At 47.2% G+C, this 25741-nt stretch overlaps 1 protein-coding gene across 1 annotated transcript in view; it reads left to right on the top strand.

Annotated features, from left to right (window-relative positions):
- Positions 1-25741, top strand: part of ZBTB48 (zinc finger and BTB domain containing 48) — a 66341-nt gene that overhangs the window by 24477 nt on the left and 16123 nt on the right. Inside the window, exons 4-6 of the mRNA XM_082274102.1 lie at positions 1774-1866; positions 17857-17943; positions 19812-19966. Coding sequence (XP_082130228.1) covers positions 1774-1866; positions 17857-17943; positions 19812-19966 — 335 coding nt within the window. The remainder of the gene's footprint in view (positions 1-1773; positions 1867-17856; positions 17944-19811; positions 19967-25741) is intronic.

Below are 25741 nucleotides of genomic sequence, written 5' to 3' on the forward strand. Positions count from 1 at the left end.
GATCTGGGGGTCTAAAAGACTCCAAACCCCTCCGCTGCACTTAAAAGCATTCAAAGTTTGGCTGTTTTGAATGCTGTCGTTTTTTTTTAATCTGGCGCCAGACAGTACCAGGAAGTGACATCACTCATGACATCACTTCCAGGTTTTTGCATGGAGACCCAATCAGAGCCGAATGCGGCTTTGATCGGGTCTCTGGTGGCCATGCTGGCTGGTTGCCCGGGTCTCCCAGGGGGACGGGAGACCGGGGTGAGCCACGGAAGTGTAATGTTCTGGTACCTCTGGTACCCTTATTCCACTTTCCATTCCGTGTATGCGTCCCACCATTCTCTTCTGGTAGGTGCGCATACACCTTTAAAACCGATGCTGTCATCACTGAGCGCCGCAGAGCGGCTATTTCAACCGCCGGCGTTCTCACTCACATGTTCGTTCAACCTGCCTTGCATCTATGTTTACAAGCGTGTCTCGCTGTGGAACCTCGCTACAGATCCCTGTATCTCGCTACCGGATCACTTCCTCATCACCGGACCCTTCTACTGCTATACTATAGTGATAAGTACCCCGCAGGGGAAACCTCCATAACTTACACTACTACTATTGCATTAAGGACTGTTACTACCTATCCATACTATCCTATCATCTGCACTGTTACATAGATTGCTAGCTCTTGAGACTACTACCATCTATCATCTGCACTGCTGCATAGATTGCTAGCTCTCCTGTCTACTACCATCTGCACTGCTGCATAGATTGCTAGCTCTCCTGTCTACTACTATCTATCCTTGCACTGGGTTAGTCTATCCTGTATTTGTCATCTGCTGTCCTCACCACCTGTTAGCATACTCGATACTAACCTATCTGCATTCCTAAATACCATCTTGAACTCTCCTGTACAAACCTATCAAGTGCTTACCATCCTTGTCACTGTTCACACCTGTCCCTTCAGCACATCACCTTCATACTATCATATACATCCTATCACTCCAGGAACATCTCATTGAGTGTGTATATATCTGTATGTTGAAGCTGACAGGCCCACGGTGATGAGTCCTAGAGAGTTGGATCTGGTATTCAACACATCTCTACATGACTACTGAGTGGAGATTTTGCAGCTGTAAATCCAGCCTATAACAAAAACGCAGGAGCGTTACAGGAAGGCGGCGGGGAGGGGGGGGACGTCCCCTCCCGCTCCTTGTAATGACAGCCGAGCGGCTTCTCAGCAGCATCGGTTGTCATTGCAATACAGCCGACCGTTGGCTATGAACGCCGTACCGGGGTGATGGCTCTAGCTGTAGGCATCACTCCGGTATAGCACTTTCCCGAAATATCAGCAATATCGGTAACCTCCGGGGCCAATTTCTGATATATTGGGAAAAGTGCATAACGGCCTTCGCTATATATCGGCTTTGCCAATAATCGGTCGATCCCTACTTTCAAGGGGTGCCATGACTGAAAAGAGGTTGAGAAGCTCTGTGCTATGTGGATATAATAGAAATACCTTTTCTCTTGGTGCCTTTCTACAAGTCCTCTAGACTAAAGGAGCATTAGACTTACCTTACTATACAGGGAAGGGGGGCTACCAAAAACTGACTGACCTTTAAAATGTATTCCTTCGAAACCTTATGATGACTCAGAATACTCGCTGGAATTGCATCTCCTTCAATGAAAACACATGAAATAACAGTTCTTGCATTGTGAAAAGTGATTGGAAGAGATATAAATATGAACATGGTTACATTCATGCTGTAAAGCTCAGATTTTCCTTTACTGTTGCAGGTGTTTAGCTGCACGTTTTGTCACGAGGTATTTAAAAGACGAATGGAGTTGCGGCTACATATGGTGTCCCACACTGGAGATATGCCTTATAAGGTGAGTGGAAAGATGGGATTGGTTACGTGCGATATGCAGGGCTTGGCGTGAGAGTTTCGGCAGTGGGAGGAGACCTTCCTATCCTGAAACAAAATGGAGTGGGGCTGAGCGCTGCCCATCAATTTAAAGGAAGCTTTGTAATTTATGAATAAATACAAAGCTTCCTCTGATTGGAAAGGGGTGGGCAGATGATGTGACAATCTCCACCTCAGCCAGTCAGAGGAAGCTTTGTATTCATTCCTAGAATACAAAGCTCCCTGTGAGTTGCTGTACGGGGCTGGGCCCGACCCTATACTGTTTCGGGATTAGGAGGGGAAGTCCCCCGTTCCCCTGCTGGAACACAGCACTGTATGCTGTATGAAGCTGAAGCTACCCAGCCAGCGCACCTTGTTAGTGAAGCAAAAAGTTTTGCTATTGTTCGTTTGGACCAGCTTGGTCCCTGTCAGGTTTTTTTTTTTTTATGCCATCTGTGTCCCTTTGGGGAGATTTTCTCTTCACTTCCTGTCCCAAAGATAAAACAGGAAGTGAGAGAAAATCCTTCCAAAGTGAGGGAATCACAAAACATAGTGTTTCGAGACATTTTAACCGGTTGCCGACTGCGCACAGTATATTTACTGCGGCGGTCAGCCCCGGCCAGGCAGAGTGACGTAGATCTACGTCACTCGCCTGTCACTGCTATTAGAGCCAATAGAGCCATTTTTGCAGTAACAGTGCATATATATAGCACTGATTACTGCAGTAATGTCACTGGTAACCCCAAAAGTGTCAAAAATGTCAGTTAGGGGTCCGATCTGTCCGCCGCAATGTCGCAGTCCCGCAAAAAAAATCGCAGATCGCTGCCATTACTCGTTAAAAAAAAAAAAACACCAAAAATGACAAATATTTTTGCCATTGTTAGTAAACGCGATAACTTTTGCGCAAACCAATCAAAATACGCTTTTTGTGATTTTTTTTTTTTTTTACCAAACATAGGTAGCATAAAACAAATTGGCCGAAAATGTTAAAAAATTTTGATTTTTACATTATTTTTTGGGGGAATTTCATATAAAAAAAGTGAAAAATATTTTGCAAAATTTACGCTCTTTTTTTGTTTATAGCGCATGATCAAAAAATCGCACAGGTGATCAAATACCACCAAAAGAAAGCTCTGTTTGTGGGAAAAAAAGGACGTGAAATTCGTTTAGGTACAGCGTCGCACGACCGCGCAATTGTCCGTTAAAGTCACGCAGTAAAAAAAATCGCAAAAAACCCCCTGGTCAGGAAGGGGGTAAAATCTTCCGGGGCTTAAGTGGTTAATCAATACCATCAGAGAGATCCCTCCCAATTGAAGTTCTGGGGCATAGAGCCCTTTAAAAGACACTGGAGAGGAAGCCATAAGGTCCGCACTTTAAGTAAACTAGAATCCCAATGGATTTTTAAAATGGATTCTTTCGCACCAAAAGGCCTTAATGTAGAATTTGATCTTAACTGCTTCATTAGTGATTTTGAACATTTCTGTATACTTCTTGTTCCAATCCCCATTTGTCTTCCCTAAATTATTATTTAAATTTTTCGATTTAATATTTATCCCTATAATTTTAACCGTACAGAATTAATTTTTAAATTAAAAAGATTTAATATATATTTTAATTATTTTTGAAAAAGATATCTCTTTAATATCTTAAATATTTACCTGATTAAAAAAGAGGTTGCCCCTTATTAAGATTTAATTAAATAAGTTATTAAACGAATTGGCCTTTTTTATTTAAGATATTTTATTTTTCTAGACAATATATCGTGATCAGCTAATTTTAACATGAGTCCTCTCATAAAATTAATATATAATCTACCTCGTTAATATAGATTAAAAGTATTGTTAAACAAGCCAAAGTCTCTTCTATATAGGTGTATTATATGATCTATTTTTTTGGAAAAAGATCCGTAAATAAGAGATCCTCCCTTGATTATCCCCCTAGTACCGTTTTGAGGTTTTAATAAATAATATCTCTTATCCCTTTAAATATATCACTGCTAAAAAAAATTGATGCGAAGTTCAGATATGATGCATATTTAGGATGTATATTTTTATGTATTTAATTTGTATACATGTGCAATGCGATTATATGCAGTATTTATGTATTGTTACGAGGCCATTGTATACCTCACTTCCGGTAGAAATAGAAAATATATACTGAGAATTTAAGAAGGAGCAGTTATAACATATGATCAGTGTAAAAACACATTTGAAATAGTAAACACGGATTCTCTAAATGGCGTTTTGAGATGATCCGGTTATCTAAACATAAGAAGATCTTTCAAAATGGTGTCTTTAGTATTTCCGGCTCCTTGATTATTTAACCACTTGCCGACCGCCGCACGACTATCTACGTCGGCGGTCAGCCCCTCACAGGCAAACTGACGTAGGTCTACGTCGCTTGCTTGTGAGGGTCTAGGGAGTGAGCGCGCGCTCCCACGTGGTCACGGACCCCCCCCCCCCGCGCGTGTGACCGGCGGACCCGATGTCCGCCGCTCACTCTGCGATCGGCGGGGGAGAGGGAGAAAGTCAGGCGGCTTGTGTAAACAAGCTGCCTGTCATTCTCCCCTGTGTATGAGAGATGATCATACGGTTCTACTATGTAGAACCGTTGATCACCGTTCATACAGCTGAAGCCACAGCCAATCACAGTAGAAAGCACGCCCCTAGGGACACACACAGCCCCTCCCTCTCAAATAAAGTTAACCCCTTCACTACATATTTTTACTGCGGCGGTCAGCCCCGGCCAGGCAGAGTGACGTAGATCTACGTCACTCGGCTGTCACTGCTATTAGAGCCAATAGAGCCATTTTTACAGTAACAGTGCATATATATAGCACTGATTACTGTAGTAATGTCACTGGTAACCCCAAAAGTGTCAAAAATGTCAGTCAAGGGTCCGATCTGTCCGCCGCAATGTCGCAGTACCGCAAAAAAAATCACAGATCGCCGCCATTACGCGTTAAAAAAAAAAAAAAACAACAAAAATGACAAAAATCTTTCCCTTTGTTAGTAAACGCGATAACTTTTGCGCAAACCAATCAAAATACGCTTTTTGCGATTTTTTTTTTTTTTTTTTTTTTTTTTTTACCAAACATAGGTAGCATAAAACAAATTGGCCGAAAATGTTAAAAAATTTTGATTTTTACATTTTTTGGGGGGGAATTTCATATAAAAAAATGTGAAAAATATTGTTATTTTTGCAAAATTTACGCTCTTTTTTTGTTTATAGCGCATGATCAAAAAATCGCACAGGTGATCAAATACCACCAAAAGAAAGCTCTGTTTGTGGGGAAAAAAAAGGACGCCAAATTCGTTTAGGTACAGTGTCGCACGACCGCGCAATTGTCCGTTAAAGTCACGCAGTGCCGAATCGCAAAATTCCTCCTGGTCGTTTAGCAGCCAAATCCTCCGGGGCTTAAGTGGTTAAAGCGGTTGTAAACCCTATAAAAAAAAAAAAACAAAAAAAAAAAACCTGCAAGACAAAGGCATAATGAGCTAGTATGCATCGCATACTAGCCCATTATGTGTAACTTACCTTAAAACGAAGCCCCGACACGGACCCCCGGACATCGCTGCGGGCGCTGCCATGGTCCCTCGCCGTCTCTTCCGGGTTCGGCGGCTCCGGCGCGCTGATTGGCCGGAAGAGACGGCTCCGGCGCAATGATTGGCCGGAGCCGCGAGCGGCTGCATGCACTGTAAATATCTCCAAAACCGTGCCGGTTTAGGAGATATTATTTGTACCTACAAGTAAGCCTTATTATAGGCTTACCTGTAGGTAAAAGTGTCAAAAAGCGGGATACTACCGCTTTAAGGAACGTCACCTCCTTTGCTGTTATCCCCCTGAGGAAGTCACGTGGTATCGTGACGTAACGCGTAGGACGTATACAGAGGCAAAATACCGGAAGTGATGTTACGGGATGCAGGAACCAGGTCCCGCGGCTCCTCGAGTGTGCAGTTCAGAGTAATTTTAAATGTAAGGTGCTACGTTTTTTTGGAAAATAAATTTTAACCACTTGGAGCCCATTCACATTAGCGCGACTTGTCAGGCGACTTGTCAGCCTGACAAGTCGCGCTCGGTCACGGTCCATTGATTAGCACAGGACCCGTTCTAATAGGAGCGACACAAGTCGCTCCAACTTAGAAAAAGGGTCCTGTACTACTTTGGGGCGACCTCGGAGCGACTTGCATAGACTTCCATTATGTGAAGTCTCTGCAAGTCGCGGTGCACGCGACTTCACAGGTCGCCCCCCCAAAGTCGTGTCGCGCTAGTCTGAATGGGCTCTTACCGACCAGGCCTATTTTTGACACTTGGTGTTTACAAGCTAAAATAATTTTTTTTTTTTTGCTAGAAAACTACTTGGAACCCCCAAACATATATATATATATATATATATATATATATATATATATATATATATATATATATATATATATATATATATATATATATTTTTTTTTTTTTTTTTTTTGTCAGAGACCCTATAGAACAAAATCGAGATTGTTGCAATATTTTTTTATCACACCGTATTTGCGCAGTGGTCTTCCAAACTTTTTTTACTTAAAAAATAAGAAAAACAGTAAAGTTAGCCCAATACTTTTCCATAATGTGTAAGAAAATGTTATGCCGAGTAAATAGATACCCAACATGTCATGCTTCAAAATTTCGCGTGCTTGTGGAATGGCGACAAACTTTGGTACTTAAAAAATCCCCATAGGCGACACTTTAAAAATTTCTATAGGTTACCAGCTTAGAGTTACAGAGGAGGTGGACTAAATATTAGAATTTGTTGACTGTAAACGAGAAACTTATATTTATATGATATACCGATTCGCATCTATCACCCTTAAAGCGCAGTACTCCCCCCTATATTGATTATACTTTTAACTACTTGCTGACCAGCAATGTACTGGTACGCCCCCCCCTCCAAAAATTAAGTCAGCAGCTACACATACTGTACACATACTGTACACATACTGTAGCTGCTGGCTTTTAATATTAGGACACTTACCTGTCCCGGAGTCCAGCGATGTTGGCACCGCAGCCGATGTTTCCATTGGCTGTCGGATGCTGCCGCCGCCATTGCCAGTAAGGCAACCCAGCAGTGAAGCCTTGCGGCTTTACGGCCAGGTCCCTACTGCGCAGAGGAAGGAGGAGGGAACCGAACTTCTTATGTACCTCGCCACGGCGCGGTCCGACGGAAGTGGGGACAGGGGTACCTGTCAAAATCAGGTACCTCCCCCCCCCCCCCCCCCGAAAGGTGCCAAATGTGGCACCGGGGGGAGACAGATAAGCTGAAGTTCCACTTTTGAGTGGAACTCCACTTTAGGTGGTTATACCTAGATGATGCCTGCAGCCGTTTTTTAGAGCTGGCGGTCAGCTCTCTTGTAAAAGCAATCTTAGCGGCTAACTATTCGTTGGATTGCTTTTACAAGCGGTGAGAGGGGTCGTAACCCACCCACCGTCTTCCGTGGCTTTCTCGGGCTCTCCTGTCCCACCCAGTGACCAGTCAGCTCTTTTGCCGGCTGATTAGAGAGCCGAACAAAGCCCAGATCCACTTTGATCAGCCCTCGGCTGTGGTAACCCGGAAGCAGTGACCTGACATTACATCCAGCGGCGGTGCTCCTGCCTGATTGCTTCCACACACCCCCCAGCCCCCCCTCCCCCCCTCTTGTTGCTGACCTGGAAGCAACATGTGAAACGTCAGTGTCCCCAGCCACCATGGCTGGGAAAGAACGTAAAGGCATGGACAGGAGAGTGCCGCCGCCAGTGTGAGCACGCCCCCAGCACCACGCGCGTTCGCGCAGTTAAACTGCGGCGGGCAGTTGGGCCAGCAAGTGGTCCAGCAGTATTCAGAAATAAATCCTCCAAAGGAACTTCTCCGCCAGCAAACGAAGTAAAATAACCCCCCACCACAAAAAAAGTGCTCTGATTAATGTACCTTACCAGAATGTTGACCACCTATAACAGATGACCAAACAAGCTCTGTATATACTCCAAATGGTAGGGAATCACCAGACCTCCGGACAAAAGCTCTCCATGTACACACTCCAAAGAATCAATCCAAGTTAAAAGAAAAACCAAGAAGGCTCTCATGGTGTAATATTTGATGCCGTAACCAATCACCCTTTTACCCAAAGCCCCTCTTGAGATCTTCACTGTTGCTCCACCCACATCCAGCATGTATGCTGCTCAAGCCATTCATTCATATGGCTTTTACAATGCTCATAGCAGCCCCAACCATCCAGTGAATATGAATGAATGGTTTGAGCAGCATACATGCTGGATGTGGGTAGAGTAACAGTGAAGATCTCAAGAGTGACTTTCGGTATAATATCATAATACCAGTATGCAGCGCTAATCAAGAATGGGTAAATAAAGTCCATATAGTAGATAATAATGAGAACAGATGAAAGCCCTGCACCAGCTTCAGTGTAAAGATAGAAACACACCACAGTGTTTTCCGGCGGTCTCCTTACCAGAGGAGTTGGACCCTCATAGAGTGGTCAGATAAGCATATACTACAAGATTGTCCCAATCCACAGCATCAGGTGGCCTGTGAAGTGGCTCCCATCAAGATCTCTAGGGTTGTATGTAGGAATTCCCACTGCACACAACAGGTACTACGCTTATGTACGCACTCCGCTCCCTGCTCCCCAATCCCATGACCTACAGTGGTGTAATAAACATGAAGGGTTGCATAGTGAAGTACGTTCATGAAGGGCAAGTTTGTTATTAAAATGGAACTTACAAACATCCAATAAAAATGAGCACCATAGTTAGATTGATCAAAAAGGCCGTAGCTCGTATCGTGCTTTCGTCATCCGTCAGGTCCCACCTAATGCGTTTCGTCATCGTACTTCACTATGCGATCTTTCATGTCTATTTCATCTCTGTATGTCATGTGATCAGGGAGCTGAGTCTGCGTACATGATCGTGGTACCAGTTGTGTGCAGTGGGAATTCTTACATACAGCCCCAGAGATCTTGGTGGGAGCCATTTCACTGGCCGCCTAATGCTGTGGATTGGGACAGTCTTGTAGTTTATGCTTATCTGACCATTCTATAACATGAGTGTCCAACTCCTCTGAGTTGCTCATACTGGTGGTACCAGTTGTGTGCAATGACACAGTGAGTAATGAGCAATGAGTTTTGAGAATGACATAAATATTCATTTTTCACAAAGTCTGCTGACTAATTTTTTATGATGGCAATTAGCATATACTCCAGAATGTTTATAAAAGTGATTTGATGAATTGCCATTAATTACAAAATCCCTTTTTGCCATGAAAATGAACGTAATCCCATAAAAAAAACATTTCCACTGCATTTGTGAAGAAGGCTTCAGGGTGCCCAAAAAAGTCCAGCAAGCGACAGGACCGTCTCCTACAGATGATTCAGCTGCGAGATCGGGGCACCGTCAGTGCAGAGCTTGCTCAGGAATGGCAGCAGGCAGGTGTGAGAACATCTGCATGCACAGTGAGGAGAAGACTTTTGGAGGATGTCCTGGTGTCAAGAAGGACAACAAAGAAGCCACTTCTCTCCAGGAAAAACATCAGGGACAGACTGATATTCTGCAAAAGGTACAGGGATTGGACTGCTGAGGACTGGGGTAAAATCATTTTCTCTGATAAATCCCCTTTTCTGATTGTTTAGGGCAGTATTTCCCAACCCCCGGTCTGTGGATCAAACGGTACCGGGCCGCCCGAGGAACTTTAAATGATTTCACTGTGGCGGCCGAGGCGCAGAGCATTTTCCCCCCCCCCGAGCCCGCCCATTGTGTGACAATAGTGAATGAAAATTCGCTATTGTCACACTGATCCTCCTCCTGGCCAGTCAGGGAGCGGGTCCTCCCCACTTCCTGATTGGCCGAAAGGCAAACCCCACGCCATTGGCCGAGGAGGAGGCGCCGCGGGAGGACTGAGGAGACGTGGGAAGCCGGGGACTGAACTGAAGAGAAGTGAGGTAAGTGCACGGACGGGTCTCGCGGGGGGAACGCTGGCACTCTGCACTGAAAGGTGGCACGTTGGCATCTCTACATTGAAAGGTGGCACGCTGGCATCTCTACATTGAAAGGTGGCACGCTGGCATCTCTACATTGAAAGGGGGCAATGCTGTGGGCACTCTGCATTGATTGGGGGCAATGATGTGGGCACTCTGCATTGATTGGGGGCAATGCTGTGGGCACTCTGCATTGATTGGGGGCACGCTGGTCACTCTGCATTGACATCCCCCCCCCCAGCGGGCCACAGAAAAATTATCAATCTTTGACCGGTCTGCGGCGATAAAAAGGTTGGGGAGCACTGGTTTAGGGCATGTGGAAAAAACCTTGTCCGGAGTAGAAACGGTGAGCGCTACCATCAGTCCTGTGTCATGCCAACAGTAAAGCATCCTGAGACCATTCATGTATGGGGTTGCTTTTCAGCTAAGGGAGTTGGCTCACTCACAATTTTGCCTAACAACACCGCTATGAATAAAGAATGGTGCAAAAACATCCTCCAAAAGCAACTTTCCCAACCATCCAAGAACAGTTTGGTGAGGAACAATGCCTTTCCCAGCATGATGGAGCATCTTGCGATTAGGCAAAAGTCATAGCTAAATGAATTGGAAAATAAAACATGGAAATTTTGGGTCCATGGCCAGGAAACTCCCCAGACCATTGAGAACTTGTGGTCAATCCTCAAGAGGCGGGTGAACAACCCCCCCCCCCCCCCCCCCTGCAAATTCTGACAGACTCCAATAAAAAAAAACTCCAAACTTGTTTATGCACGAATGGACTGCCATCAGTCCGAATGTGGCCCAGGCGTTGAGTGACAGCATGCCAGGCAGAATTGCAGAGGTCTTGAAAAGAAGGGTCAACACTGAAAATATTGACTTCATGTCATTGCCAATAACAGCCTTTGCTGCTTATATAATTCTTGTAATTATACTTCAGTATTCCATAGTATCATCTGACAAAAAGATCTAAAAACACTGAAGCAGCAGATTTTGCAAAAATTATTGTTTGTGTCATTCTCAAAACTTTTGGCTATGGTTGTACCGCCCTAGAGTTCTTGATGGGAGCTGTGATGGGGGTCACTTTGGTTGGGGGGCCCGTGGAACCCAGCTTACCTTCTCAGCTCCCCAGGTCCCTCTTATGTGTAAGTCACCCTGTCTCTATTAGGGGCAACTACTTAATGGACACTGAGAATATGGTTTGGATTACTTCAAATGGGACAGTAATATTTATCCACAATATCCCTGAAGAAATCTATGATACATTAATTTCCACTGTATGAGAATGATGGAACATTGTATGAGCTTTACCATATAGCCTGTTGTAGACCGTTGCCATGCCGTCTGATATTCCTAGTTAATCAAAACATTTCTTTGATGTGGATGCCATGGTTAATTGGAAAACACCTATTGTCTCTGCTAACAAACCCTTGTGGGATGCGTTTATACTTGTAATAATATGTTCTTTGTATTCACTGTTGTAGGGGTCGAATAGTGTAGTTATTCAGGCTGGGTTAAGTGACTAGTTAATTAGCGCATGTTAATTATGTTTCGGGTTACAGTTTGTATTGTAAGGGTAATAGGGTCAGGAGGGGAGATGTATATATTCTGTGTGAGTTATCAAATAAAAGTTCCAGTTCTCATACAAGCGATTTGTTGGCTAGGCTTGTATGTTATACGGCTATAATATCTGATCTCTATGTTCAAGACTGGAGGAAGCAGTATACTAACGGAAGCACTCAAGCACATTGTGGGTCGGCTCCGTCAAATTGGTGGCAAGCAGTGGGATGCTTCTTGCAGTGTGGCACATCAAACCTCCTCTGGGATCAAAGGTCCGGATAGCAGAAGAGGAGAGGTACAGTTACCAGCTGCCATGAAAGAAGAATTCGAAAGGAGGTTGTGAGAGATGCAGATACAGCACAGGGGACCAGTGTCCGAGGAGGTCTTGCTGGGATGGTATGACTCTGTCCGCTGGGAACTCTGGAAGGAAACGCTAGCCTGTGAGCAGCGCCACCAGGGAAAAATTCTCCCCTCCATCAAGGAAAGGTACTGGTCGCTGTATGGATTGCGAGTGCTGTTTTTGGGAGAATAATTGCACAAGGAGCAGACAGCTGAGTTAAGCAGGCTGGTCTGGGCAGAGATGCAGTTGGAAGTGAGCTATAGAGCCCTCTGGTGGCATGTATCCCAAACATGCCCTTGGATAGTGGATGACAGCCCAATGGAAGGCTTTGGCTACGGTGGCCTGGGACTGGTATATGGGAAGCTGTCAGGGGACCCTAACTTTAGGAGGGATATGGAGTGGTGGTTGGAGGAAATTATGGATTACAGAGAAGAGATCTTGAACATCTCGGAAGTGCTCTGGGCACTGGAAGTTATGGAGTTTCTGGCAATTCAGAAATGGGAGCTGGAGATCGTCTACAGATGGCTGCTAGACTCTGCTCAGCGCCAGGGCTGGGCTCCCTTTGCCTGGGACTATCCAGAAGTATCAGCCGACAGTCCTGAAATCTTGGCTGAAGTGTCAGCAATGTGACAGAGTAACAGTGTGCTTTGCCCATCTCCGCCCACAGCTATGGAAGCGAAGGTCTTATGGCGGATGCAGCAAGTGTTGACTGACCTTGGCGAACCTGTTTCTACACAGGACGAGCTTAGATGGGGGAATGCCTCTGTCCAGCAGCTGGATAAAGGTGCAGGAGATGGAGAAGCCAGCTCATCTTCCCAGCTGCAGTTCAAGGGCTTGGGAGAAGAGCTGTCCTCATTCCCCAGCTAGAGATCACAGAAAGCATGGATTTAATTGACTTTTCATCGGAGGATGTTATGGATAAGTCACCTTCCAAAATGTTGGCACTGGGCCCAAGGGTCAGCAGCCCGTGTCCTGGACTTTCAGTAATCCCAGAGACTGGGGATTTATTAGACTTTTCTGTAGAGAAGGAACCACCTAGCGAACCTCTAGCAGAACAGCGGGCAACTGGTCAGAACATCACTGAGCTCTGCCCAGCAACAACAGCAGCTTCAGGCTTCCTGAGAGAAGAGGCAGCCAGCCTTTCTCCCACAACACTGACAGGGACATGGGATTTCCTTCCAGCAGCATCTGTGAAGTTACAAGAAACTTCTCCAGCTGAAGCGCTGACAACTGGACAGAGGGTCCAAGACCTCTGCTCCACACCTGCGGCAGTTCTGGAGGCCCAGGGTGAGAAGGAAGAGGATGCTGTTGTCCTTCCTTCCTAACAGTCGGCCAGAGCAGAGGAAACGGTCATTCCCCAACAGCAGTGTAGTGACTTAGGAGACAAGGAAGTCATCCTTGCTCCACAGCAGGAGTCCAGGAGTCTGAGAGATGGAGCAACCTGCTAATCTCCTCAATGGCAGATACACAGTTCAAGAGAAGGTGGTTGTCCTTCCTCCCCAGTGAGAGATCCACAGTCTGGGAGTGGAGAAGGCTGGCCTCCCTCTCCAACAGTTTGCCAGAGCAGATTATGTGGAGTCCCCAGCAGAAGAGCTGGCAACAGAGCAGAGTGCTTCTGGCCTCTGTCCTCAACTAACAATGGATGGATTTCCTGAGGGAGTGGACTGGGCTACAGTCCCCACCTGCATATCCCAGAAATGCTGGGCAGTCGGCCCAGATTCCCAACAGCATGGAGGAGTGAGCCCAGCCACCCTGTCTTCTTTCCAGCGGCTGACAGGACTCCAAGGAGAAGGGCCCATCCACATGTCTCCCTCAGTGGCAGGTATGTTCTATGAGAGAGGCAGAGGTTGGCTGGGGGAGTAATGATCTGTTTGAGACAGTTTTGTTTGGGGTACTGATACGGGCATTGGGGGACTGGAACTATGGACAAACTTCAAAGTCAACTCGTCTGGGTTCTCCTCCTGTGTTAGTCTCCTTCCGAAAGGAGAAAGATGTGACGGCATTCACTTTGGTTGGAGGGACCTGTGGAACCCAGTTTACCTTAGAGAGCTTGGGAAATCCCTGTCTCAGCTACCCAGGTGACAGCATGCCAGGGAGAATTGCACTGGTCTTTAAAAAGAAGGGTCAACACTGCAAATATTGACTTCATGTCATTGTCAATAAAAGCCTTTGCCGCTTATGAAATGCTTGTAATTATACTTCAGTATCCCATAGTATCATCTGACAAAAAGATCTAAAAACACTGAAGCAGCAGACTTTGCAAAAATTAATGTTTGTGTCGTTCTCAAAACTTTTGACCACAGCTGTACAGCCCTAGAGATCTTAATGGGAGCTGTGACGGGAGTCACTTTGGTTGGGGGGCCCATGGAACCCAGCTTACCTTCTCAGCTCCCCAGGTCCCCCTTATATGTAAGTCACCCTGTGTCTATTAGGAGCACAGGGTGACTGATAAAATGATGGACAACTACTTAAAGCGGAGTTCCACCCTGGGAATACTTTTTTTTAATAAAAATACCCCCGGGACAGTCAGGGCTAGTACATTCCACAATGGCTAGCCTCTGATCTGTCCTGGGTTGCACTTACCATTTAGGACAAATACTTACCTTGAAAAAGTATTGTCCAGCGCTGCCATCTCAGGTGTGGGCAGCTTGAAGCCAGCGCGATCCTCTTCTGCGTCCTCTTCCGTCTTCTTCTGTCCCACGATGCACTGCACCGGGCCCCGCCGTCACTTCCGGTGCACGCGCGTCATCCCTGCATGCCCAGAAGCTGTTTAGAAGGGAATGACGCGCGCGCCCCGGAACTGACGTCGGGGCCGGTGCAGGCGCAATGATTCCTGGGAGCGATGACGTTCAGCTCCCAGGAATCATTGCAAAGCCAGGAAGTGACGACGGGCCATGTCCGCCGAGGGGAGGAAGAAGGAAGTAAGGTAAGTATATTTTCTTCTCTACGAGGTAAGTAAAAAAAAAAAATGCGATTATCCATTTGTTTTTCAGGTGACCCGGAGCGAGAAGATGTAGGTAAGTATCATTTTAGGGTGGAACTCCACTTTAATGGACACTGAGAATATGGTTTGGATTATTTCAAATGGGTCTTAATATTTATTCACAAAATCCCTGAAGAAATCTATGATACAGTAATTCCACTGTATGAGAATGATAGAACATTGTATGAGCTTGCCTGTTGTAGACAGTTGCCATGCTGTCTGATTATTCTGATTAATCAAATAATTGCTTAGATGTGGATGCCATGGTTAATTGTTAATTGGAACACCTATTATTTCTGCTAGCAAACCCATGTGGGATGTGTTTATACTTGTAATAACGTGTCCTTTGTATTCACTGTTGTAGGGGCCGAATAGTCTAGTCATCCAGGCTGGGTTAAGTGACTAGTTAATTAGCGCATGTTAATTGTTTCTGGTTACAGTTTGTCTTGTTAGGGCAATATGATCAGGAGGGGGGATGTCCTCCTGTGTGGTGTATATTCTTTGATTGTTGTCAAATAAAAGTTCCAGATCTCATACAAGCTATTTGTCGGCTAGCCTTGTATGTTATGCGGATATAATATCTGATTTTTATGTTCAACACTGGAGGAAGCGGTATACTGACGGAAGCACTCAAGCACAGTGTGGGTCGGTTCCGTCACAGGAGCCTGATTCTGTGGATTGGGACAGTCTTGTAGTATATGCTCATCTGACCACTCTATAATAAGAGGGTCCAACTCCTCTTGTAAGGAGACTGGCTGAAAACGCTGTGGTGTGTTTTAATCTTCACACCGTAGCTGGTGCAGGGCTCTCATCTGTTCTCGTTATCTAATATATGGACACTCTTTACCCATATTCCATTAGCGCTATATACTAATATTATACATTTCCTAACTTGTGCATGCATTCTGTTGGATGAGGCCCAAGTCTATTTTTTTTCCTGACTTGCTGCAGCCTTTAATGCACTTGCACCTATTTATTCCTGTGACGGTAGCCATTCTCCTCTTGACTGCCTTGGGCCATGGGAATGGTTGGCACAGGCGGCGCACATGTGCAATCGTTTATCTACAAAGGCTCTGTGGTTCTTGCTGTAGGCAACACAACACTTGTCTTTTCCTCCTCTCATTGTTTATCTTCCTTTCGCTCTATAAAGACTCGCTGATTTCATCATACAATATAGGACGCTGTTCTCTGTGTTGCGGTTTGGCAGGTCTCTCTTATTGACTTAATACCGGGCGGTTATGTGAGACGAAGCTCTCCTAATATGGCAACAACCTGACGAAAAAACAAGACGGCAGACAAGTCACTTCAGTTCAGCCGGGAAAGCTCTTGGTGTCTGCGAAGGAGAATGTAGTTTGACAAGTGTTGTGTACGTTATGTGCTGGAAGCAGACCAGATTTCCTTAGGACTATAGGTGCCAAAACACGCCGCAAGCCTTAAAGCTAAACTCCGGGGAAAACAAAGATGCTCCCTTGCAGTGGGGTTTCCTCATGGTTGGGGTTAGGTCTCGGGGACGACACTTTTTACTTAGCCCATCCTCTGCATCGCAAGACAGGTCCCCTGCAGACTCTTCTCCCCTCTGCTCTAGCACAGGGTTGTCAAACTCAATTTCTCTATCGTCCATTGACAGATGCAGCCTCCATCTTCATTAGCTGAATGGGTTATGCCCCTCCAATCAGGAGTAGATCATGGCATGAAAAATTTAAATGTACACGCCCACGGGGCTGTCCCTACAGGCATAACCCACACACACTCAGCTCAGCAAACCAGTACAAGTCTGTAAGGCAGCGACTTGGTCATCTGTGCACACCTTTACAAAACTCTACAAGGTAGATTTGTTGGCATCTTCAGATATCTCTTTTGACCGCAAGGTTTTGCAGGCTGCTGTTTCATAAGAGAATGTTTTTTTTTTCTCTTACGGGTTTTTTCGCCTTGGTGAGCTCCTGTTGTTTGGTTGAGCATCATGTTACCCAGTTGGCTAAGTTTAGTCTTTGGAGTTTATGTTACTTTCTGGTTGCGTTCTTCCCACCCCTCATCCATACACTGCTTTGGGACATCCCATTCCGCTAATGAAGATGGAGGCTGCGTCTGTCAATGGAAGATAGAGAAAAAAAGATTTTCTCTAGCGCTCATTGACAGACGTAGTCCTCGGTGATACACCACCTTCGGGTTATGTTGCCTGAAGGTGGTGTATCACCGAGGACTACGTCTGTCAATGAGCTAAGAGAAAAGGATTTTACAGTAAGATTTTACAAAAATCCATTTTTCTCTGAAGTCCATTGACAGACGCAGCACCTGCCCCTCTGATATGGGGATGTTTTTTTTTCTTCACTGCTTGCAACTAAACTGTTTTGGAAAATGATCCTGAAGCAGCGGGAGGTTGATCCTGTGGCCGCCCATAAAGGTGATTCTGCGGCGAATCCGCCACTATGACCACCCTTATGGTAAAGTGGACCGCCCGCTGTTTAAAAAAAGTACTGGGGGTTATGGCAGCTATCTGCTGCCATAACCCCGGTATTTAACGTCAAAGTACCGACGTATATTTACAGTGGGCGGTCCGGAAGCGGTTAAAGCGTCGCCTATGGAGATTTTTAGGTACCGTAGTTTGTCGCCATTCCACGAGCGTGTGCAATTTTAAGGCATGACGTTGGGGATCTATTTACTCGTAACGTCATCTTTCGCATTATCCCAAAAAATTGGGGTAACTGTTGCTTTTTATTTTTTTTAATTCATGAAAGTGTTTTTTTCCCCCAAAAAAAATGCTTTTGCAAAACTGCTGTGCAAATACCGCGTGACAAATTGCAATGATCGCCATTTTATTCTCTAGGGTCTCTGCTAAAAAAAAATGTATAATGTTTGGGGGTTCTAACTAATTTTCTAGCAAAAAATACTGATTTAAACTTGTAAACAAAAAGTGCCAGACAAGGCCTGGTCTTCAAGTGGTTAAATGTGTGCAAAAAATGTAAAAATGTCTCCGGCAGCAAAAGGGTTATAGCTGAACGCTAGGCTAATTAAAGAGATAAAATCCATAGATATTTGCGGTTTGTATTTCTAACCTTCCAGCCCAGTTTTATATTTTGTTCTTCTCCTGTGTCCCCGCAGTGTTCTACCTGTCCTCAGCAGTTCATGCAGAAGAAGCATCTGCAGAGTCACATGATCAAAATGCACGGAGAGCCCAAACCCCACGCTGTGAGTATGAGGGTGCTGGGTGACCAATGTCAGGATACCAGACTCCGGCCCCAAGATCCTGTCCCTCTTCAATGAGGGGTCACATTATTTGTGGGTGCGACCCAAGAGAACAGAAAAGCCTTCTGTCATGGCCATTCAAATGCCTTTAACCCCTTCTCGTCCAGCCTAGTTGGACAGAGACTGCAGATTGGAAACAAGAGATGGTCAGAGACTACAGACAGGATCCACGGTATGGTCAAAGACTGCAGATACAGGAAATGGTCAGAGACTGCAGACAGGATGCAAGAGATGGTCAGAGACTGCAGACATGATACAAGAGATGGTCAGAGACTGCAAACAGGATGCAAGAGATGGTCAGAGACTGCAGATACAGGAAATGGTCAGAGACTGCAGACATGAAACAAGAGATGGTTAGGGGACTGCAGACAGGATGCAAGAGATGGTTAGGGGACTGCAGACAGGATGCAAGAGATGGTCAGGGACTGCAAACAGGATGCAAGAGATGGTCAGAGACTGCAAACAGGATGCAAGAGATGGTCAGAGACTGCAAACAGGATGCAAGAGATGGTCAGAGACTGCAGATAGGAAACAAGAGATGGTCAGAGACTGCAGATTTGATACAATACTGTAGACTGTCAGAGACTGCAGGCATGATGCAAGAGATGGTCGGAGACTGTAAACATGATACAAGAGATGGTCAGAGACTGCAGATTTTATGCAAACAAAAATAAAGAAGGGCGCACTGACCTAGCGCATTATCCTCAATAATGGCTTTATTATTAAAATATAGATATGGCTGCTCACAAACAAAGGTGTAAATCAGTCATGTCACAAGTTTAAGTGTTTGGAGTAGTCCATGCGAATGTCCATAGTCCTAAGTAGATGACGACTGACGCGTTTCGAGGCTTCGCCTCTTCCTCAGAGGTGGCTCAGGAGAAAAGTGTTTTTTACACCACATTGTTTTGGAAATTACTTCAGATTTGATACAGGAGATGGTCAGAGACTGCAGGCAGGATGCAAGAGACGGTCAGAGACTGCAGACATGATGCAAGGGATGGTAAGAGACTGCAGGCATGATACAGGAGATGGTCAGAGACTGCAGACATGATACAAGAGATGGTCAGAGACTGCGGGCATGATACAAGGACTGGTCGGAGACTGCAGACATGATACCAGAGATGGTCAGAGACTGCAGACATGATACCAGAGATGGTCAGAGACTGCAGACATGATACCAGAGATGATCAGAGACTGCAGACAGGATGCAAGAGATGGTCAGAGACTGCAGACAGGATGCAAGAGATGGTCAGAGACTGCAGACATGATACAAGGAATGGTCAGAGACTGCGGGCATGATACAAGGACTGGTCGGAGACTGCAGACATGATACCAGAAATGGTCAGAGACTGCAGACATGATACCAGAGATGATCAGAGACTGCAGACAGGATGCAAGAGACGGTCAGAGACTCCAGGCAGGGTGCAAGGGATGGTATAAGACTGCAGGCATGATACAGGAGATGGTCAGAGACTGCAGACATGATACAGGAGATGGTCAGAGACTGGGGATATGGTAAATAAAACTCCTAGAAATCATTGCTGTAACAGGGCAATAGGCAAACACAGGGGCCCTGAGGGCCGCAAAAACAATGCCGAAGGATCACTGGTTAGACACCAGGGGGCACTAGATGCTAAATGTTAATTGAAGCTTGGAAGAATGAATTGTCTGATTCATCTATCGTTCTGTGTGGTTGGTGTAATGTGCGCACTATGCCAACTGTACATATATATGGGTTTTGGTGGCCACATAAGTAAGCGTTGTCCGTATGCCAAATGTTGGCTTTCTCTAATCACAGCATTACATTGCAGTGCCCCACCTGTGGGAAGTGTTTCTTCACACGGACAGAACTTCGGCTGCATGAAGCATTTAAACACCGCGGGGAGAAGCTGTTTGTGTGTGAGGAGTGCGGTCACCGAGCCTCGAGCAGGAGCGGCCTTCAGATGCACATCAAAGCCAAGCACAGGTCTGCCATTCAGGTGTAAACAACGGACGTTCTTGTGCGTGTGATCACATAGTGTACAGTGTGGGAAATATCCGTAATATTTTATCAATCCCATTAGTGCAGCCCTTCTCAACCAGCTCCCATAGTGCCCCCAAGCCTCTTGACAGCCCCCAGCCTGCTGCAGAGCCTTAGTGCCTGCAACAGTGTCCCCCCACTGTGCTTCCAACCCCCCTCAGAAACCTCATTCCCTACAGGGCCACCAAACCTGCTCCCCTAACCCCCTCCACAACCCACTTCCCCACCATCTTCCAGCATTTTAATACATTTTGCATTTCCGTATTTTTTTTATGAATGAGTAAAAAATATTTCTCTGTCGTTAATTGACGGATGCAGTCCTTTGATCCATATCATTAGGGCAGGGGTGGCGAACAAGTTCGACAAAAGGAGCCAAAATTTTAAACTGTGAGAGTCAGAGAGCCACACCACGCAGTGACCTGCCAAAACAAGACAAACACTCACACAAAAGCATATAACTTTAACAATAATATATTAAACACATAATATAACATGCTCAGTCAGGTGTTTTTTGTTACCTTGTTGAAATGACCCCCACACACATAAATGTCCCCCATCAGAGACCCCCACACACATAAATTTCCCCCATCAGAGACCCCCACACAATAATGTCCTTATCGGAGACCCCCACACACATAAATGTCCCCCATCAGAGACCCCTACACACATAAATGTCCCCCATCAGAGACCCCCACACACATAAATGTCCTCCATCAGAGACCCCCACACACATAAATGTCCCCCATCAGAGACCCCTGCACAATAATGTCCTTATCAGAGACCCCCACACACATAAATGTCCCCCATCAGAGACCCCCACACACATAAATGTCCCCCATCAGAGACCCCTGCACAATAATGTCCTTATCAGAGACCCCCACACACATAAATGTCCCCCATCAGAGACCCCCACACACATAAATGTCCCCCATCAGAGACCCCTGCACAATAATGTCCTTATCAGAGACCCCCACACACATAAATGTCCCCCATCAGAGACCCCCACACACATAAATGTCCCCCATCAGAGACCCCCACACACATAAATGGCAACTGAAGCATTGAAATCATTCACTGACCCAAAGGAGCTTACAATCTAATATCTGCAATAGAGAATAAGGCACACACCTTGAGGGGGAATAGGGGGATGCCAGTTAACCTGCCAGGGATTACTCTGGAGCCAGCAAAAAAAAAAAAAAACCTATGCAACAGGGAGAACAAAAGGATAGTTGCTGCGGAGCCTCGGCGGGGAAGATGCAGCTGAGGCGGGAGGGAGACACACGGGTCCCCACGCTCTCTGGCCCGTGCAGTGTTGGGAGATGGGAGACGTGATGACGCAGCCTGGGGGCGGGACTACGCACTTGGAGATCTCTCCTCAGAGGTCCCGCTAGACGAGCCACAGTATACCATAAGAGGCAAAGAGCCAAAGAGCCGCATTCAGTTCGGCCGGGAGCCGCATGCGGCTCGAGAGCCGCGTGTTCGCCACCCCTGCATTAGGGTAATACTGCCCCCTACAGAAGTAGAACACTAGGCAAAAAAAAGCTCTGGCTATGCCTTTGGGCAGTCCCGGAGGGTTTCCCTCCTTCTGCAGGCACCCCCCCTCCCCTGCCAAGTTTCTTATCCTGCCCTCCCCTCCTCCATGCTGGGGCTGTTTGGGTGGTCTGGCCACTTTCCTGGGATGGGGGGTGCGCCGCTGACGACTGGACAATCGACTGCGCATGTGTGTGTGTGTGTGGGGGGGGGGGGGGGTTGTACCTGGTGAAGGCTCCTGCCAGGGCCCCCTGTCCTGCCTGGGTCTGTCCTTGAGGCCTGGGTCCCTGTAAGCCTTGTGGTACCACACGGGGCCGCCATTTTGTGTAGCCTGTGTGTTTCTATACACAGCGGCCATGTTTGTGTAGTCCGCTGGACATTTTGTTGTGGTTTGCTATTGGAAATAGCGGCGGCCATGGCAGTGGAGCCCTGTGGGCGGCGATTTTTGCGATGGGAGCCCCTCCACATCCCCTGGTGCTGACACCTGGATCATTTTACTTCCTGATCACTGCACGTGTAGTTGCCTGTTTCTGTGGGTGGTGAGTGGTGGGGTCCTCTCCCTCTCTTCTGAGGATCCCTTTGTGCCTGGCGACCGGGTGTTGCTGCCAGTGCGGTGGGGGTTGTCCCTTAGCAGTTTTTCACACTTTTTGTGGAGTCCCCCTGGTGACTCATGGAGTCTTTGAAGCACATTTCCCCACCTGATGCCCTATTTGAGGCTGCGGGGCCCTCCGGGTCCCAACCATCCATCCGTGCACTGATGGCGGTCCTGGAGTCCCTTGTATCCTAGGTGGAGGTGGCCTGCAGGCGACGGGCTAGCTAAAAGCTAGCTTCAGATCCTGAATCGGATTTGGCCGCCGCTGACATGGGTCACCCTGCTGGGTCTACAACCACGCGCCTGGAATCCTCTGATACTGAGGATGATTCCTCCATGTCTGCGACCGTGCACAAAAAAGGCGCTGGTGGATGCAATGATTGTATCGGTGTATGAGACCCCGAAGATGGAGGACGCAGCTGAAGCTGCAACAGAGGCGCAGGTACCCTTTGGTACTCACAAGCCATCCAGAGCGGCAAAGGTGTTTCTTTTCCTGCCTATTTTGACAGAATTGTCGCTAAAGAGTGGAGATGACCAAAGCGTCCCTGTGGGGTCCCTATGAGGAGTCCCTTTCTAAAAAGTGGACTGTGCCACCGGTGGTGAATCCTCTGGTTTCCTGAATAAACAAGGCAACCATGACTCAGGTTGAAGAGTCCCTGGCCTTTAAGGATCTGGCTGACCGGAAGGGGGAGGCTGTGGCGTGGCCTTACCATGCCATGTAAATTCTGGCTGGTTCGGCAATGAAGCCGGTATTCACCATTGCCCTAGTGTCACAAACTCTGACCGAGTGGGCTAAGCTCCTACGCCATGACCTGGAGGGGGAACAGCTCCCCCTTGCCTTTGCTGAGCTGGCAGACCAGCTGGTCCAGGGCCTGCAGTTTATCTGTGATGCCTCTTTGGATGTGGCTCCCTGATGGCTCGCCTCTCTGTTTTGGCAGTGGTCCTTCGGTGTGTCTTTTGGCTCGAGTGCTGGTCTGCGGATCAGACTTCAAAAATGGCCTTGACTGATCTACCTTTTCAAGCAGATCGCCTGTTTGGAGCTACCCTGGATGACATCATTCAAGGTCTCTTGGGGGGGGGGGGGGGAGTACTTTTCTTCCTCAGGGTACTAAGGGCAAGGAGGTTGTAGACGTGGGCCTTCCTTCTTAGCTCATAAGAAGTTTTTTCGTCCCTCAGGGCAACCGACAAGGGCTTGAAGCCTTTCAGGGCCTCTTCTGGAGGATCCAAACGAACCTGGGCTGGCAAGCCAAGATCGGGCTTCTCCAGACTCTTGGACGAGGCTCCTTCTGCATGAAGGTACGCCTTCACCTTTATCGGGGGTTGGGGGACGTCTTTGCTGGTTTCCGGACCCGTGGACTTCCCAGGTACAAGACAAGTGGGTCCACAAAGAAATTTGATGCGGCTACAAGATCAAGTTTCGCTCTTGTCCCCCGGCAAGGTTTTTTTCTTCCAACTTGCGCCTGTCCCCCAGACCACTTTCAGGGCCTGTTTTGGGCGGTACAAGACCTGTTCCTTCAAGGGGTGATTGTCCCGGTTCCGACTTTGGAATGTTTTCAGGGTTTTTACTCAAACCTATTCACAGTTCCCAGGAAGGAAGGCAAAGTGTGTCCAATCCTGGACCTCAAGCCGCTAAACTGCTTTGTGTGGGTACATAAGTGCAGAATGGAGTCCATTCGAACGGTGGTGGCATCCCTGCGTCAGGGGGATTTCCTCACCTCTTATCGATATGAAGGATGCTTACCTTCACATTCCAATATGTTCCAGTCACCAGCGTTTTCTCTGCCTTGCTGTGAGAGAGGAGCATTCTCAGTTTGTGGCGTTACCCTTTGGTCTCGCATCTGCTCCTTGGGTCTTCACAAACGTGTTAGCCCCGGTGCTAGCTTTGCTACACCAGTGGGGGATCGCAGTACTGGGCTACTTGGATGATCTCCTTCTGCGAGCGGAGTCTCCCTCTGTTCTGGTGGAGAACCTGGAGATCACAATACAAACTCTGCCGGAGTTCAGCTGGATTCTGAATTTTCAGGAGTCTGCCCTGGTTCCGTCCACAAAGCTGGACTATTTGGGCCTGACTTTGGACCCGGCCTTAGCCAGAGTGCTCCTTCCTCTGGACAAACTCCAGAAATTGCAGGCTGAAATTCACCTCCAGCTGTCCAACAAATGATCATCCCTCTGGACTTGCATGCACGTGCTGGGCCTGATGGTGTCTACTTTTTGAGGCAGTTCCGTTTGCACAGTTCCATACGAGGGCCCTGCAAAGGCAGATTTTGACCAAATGGAACAAGACTCCGCAGTCTCTGGACAATCCGATCTGGCTGAGTCGGGGAACGAAACAGTCCCTGATATGATGGCTTCGTTCTCCGTCGCTTCAGCTGGGAAAATCCTCCCTCCCCTTGTATTGGACAGTAATCACCACGGATGCCAGCCTGTCCGGCTGGGGAGGCGTCCTCGGCAAGCATCCTGCTCAGGGAATCTGGATGCTGGAAGAGTCCAGACTACCAATCAATCTCTTGGAATTCCGAGCAATCAGACTGTGTCTGGATCATTGGACGGATCATCTTCAGGGTTGTCCAGTGTGTATTTAATTGGATAATGCCCCGGCCGTGGCTTATGTCAATCACCAAGGGGGCACAAGAAGTGTCCTGGCGGCTCTGGAGGTAGCCGGCATTCTAAGGTGGGCAGAACGGTTAGTTCCAGCCCCCTCTGCTGTACATATTCCCAGGGTGGAAAATTGGCAGGCAGATTACCTCAGTCAGCAGGCTTTGGACCACAGGGAGTGATCCCTTCATCCGTAGTGTTTCATCAGCTGTGTCTCCGGTGAGGCAATCCCAAGGTGGATCTGTTGGCGTCTCGGCTCAACAGAAAGGTGCAGAGGTTTGTGGCTTGGTCAAGGAATCCTATGGCGGACGTCACAGATGCGCTGGTGGTCCCATGGGGTCAGTATTGTCTGATTTACACCTTCCCTCCTCTCCAGCTTCTGCCAAGACTTCTACGCAGGATCAGGGCAGAAGGGATTCCGGACTGGCCTCACCGGGCTTGATACACCGGTCTGATGCGGCTGGTCGCCGACATTCCTTGACAGCTTCCTCTCAGGGAGGATCTGCTGTCCCAAGGAGCGATTTTCCATCCTGCTTTACAGTCGCTGGCTTTGATGGCTTGGTTGTTAAATGCCAGGTGCTGAAGGATAGGGGTTTATCTGAGTCATTGATTCCTACTCTGTTGGAAGCTAGGAAGTCTACTTCTAGGAAGATCTACCATCGTACGTGGATGACGTAAATTGTGTGGTGTGTGTCTCTTGGAGTTCATCCTCACTCCTTCTCGGTGGCTCAGATCTTAACCTTCCTTCAATGGGGGGCTGGACAGAAATTGGCCTCGAGTACCATCAAGGGCCAGGTATCGGCTTTGGCGGTCTTCTTCCAACGACCTTTGGCCACACGCTCCCTGGTGCGTACCTTTCTTCCTGCATACCTCCGTTCCTGCCTTGGGATCTTAATTTGATGCTTTCAGTTCTACAAAGGTCTCCCTCTAAAAATATTGGGGAGATTCCCCTGCTTACGCTCTCCCAGAAGGTGGCCTTTTTAGTGGCTATCACCTCTGCGCAC

Source organism: Pelophylax lessonae (assembly GCF_965119305.1).
Source record: "Pelophylax lessonae genome assembly, chromosome: 12".
Lineage (NCBI taxonomy): Eukaryota > Metazoa > Chordata > Amphibia > Anura > Ranidae > Pelophylax > Pelophylax lessonae.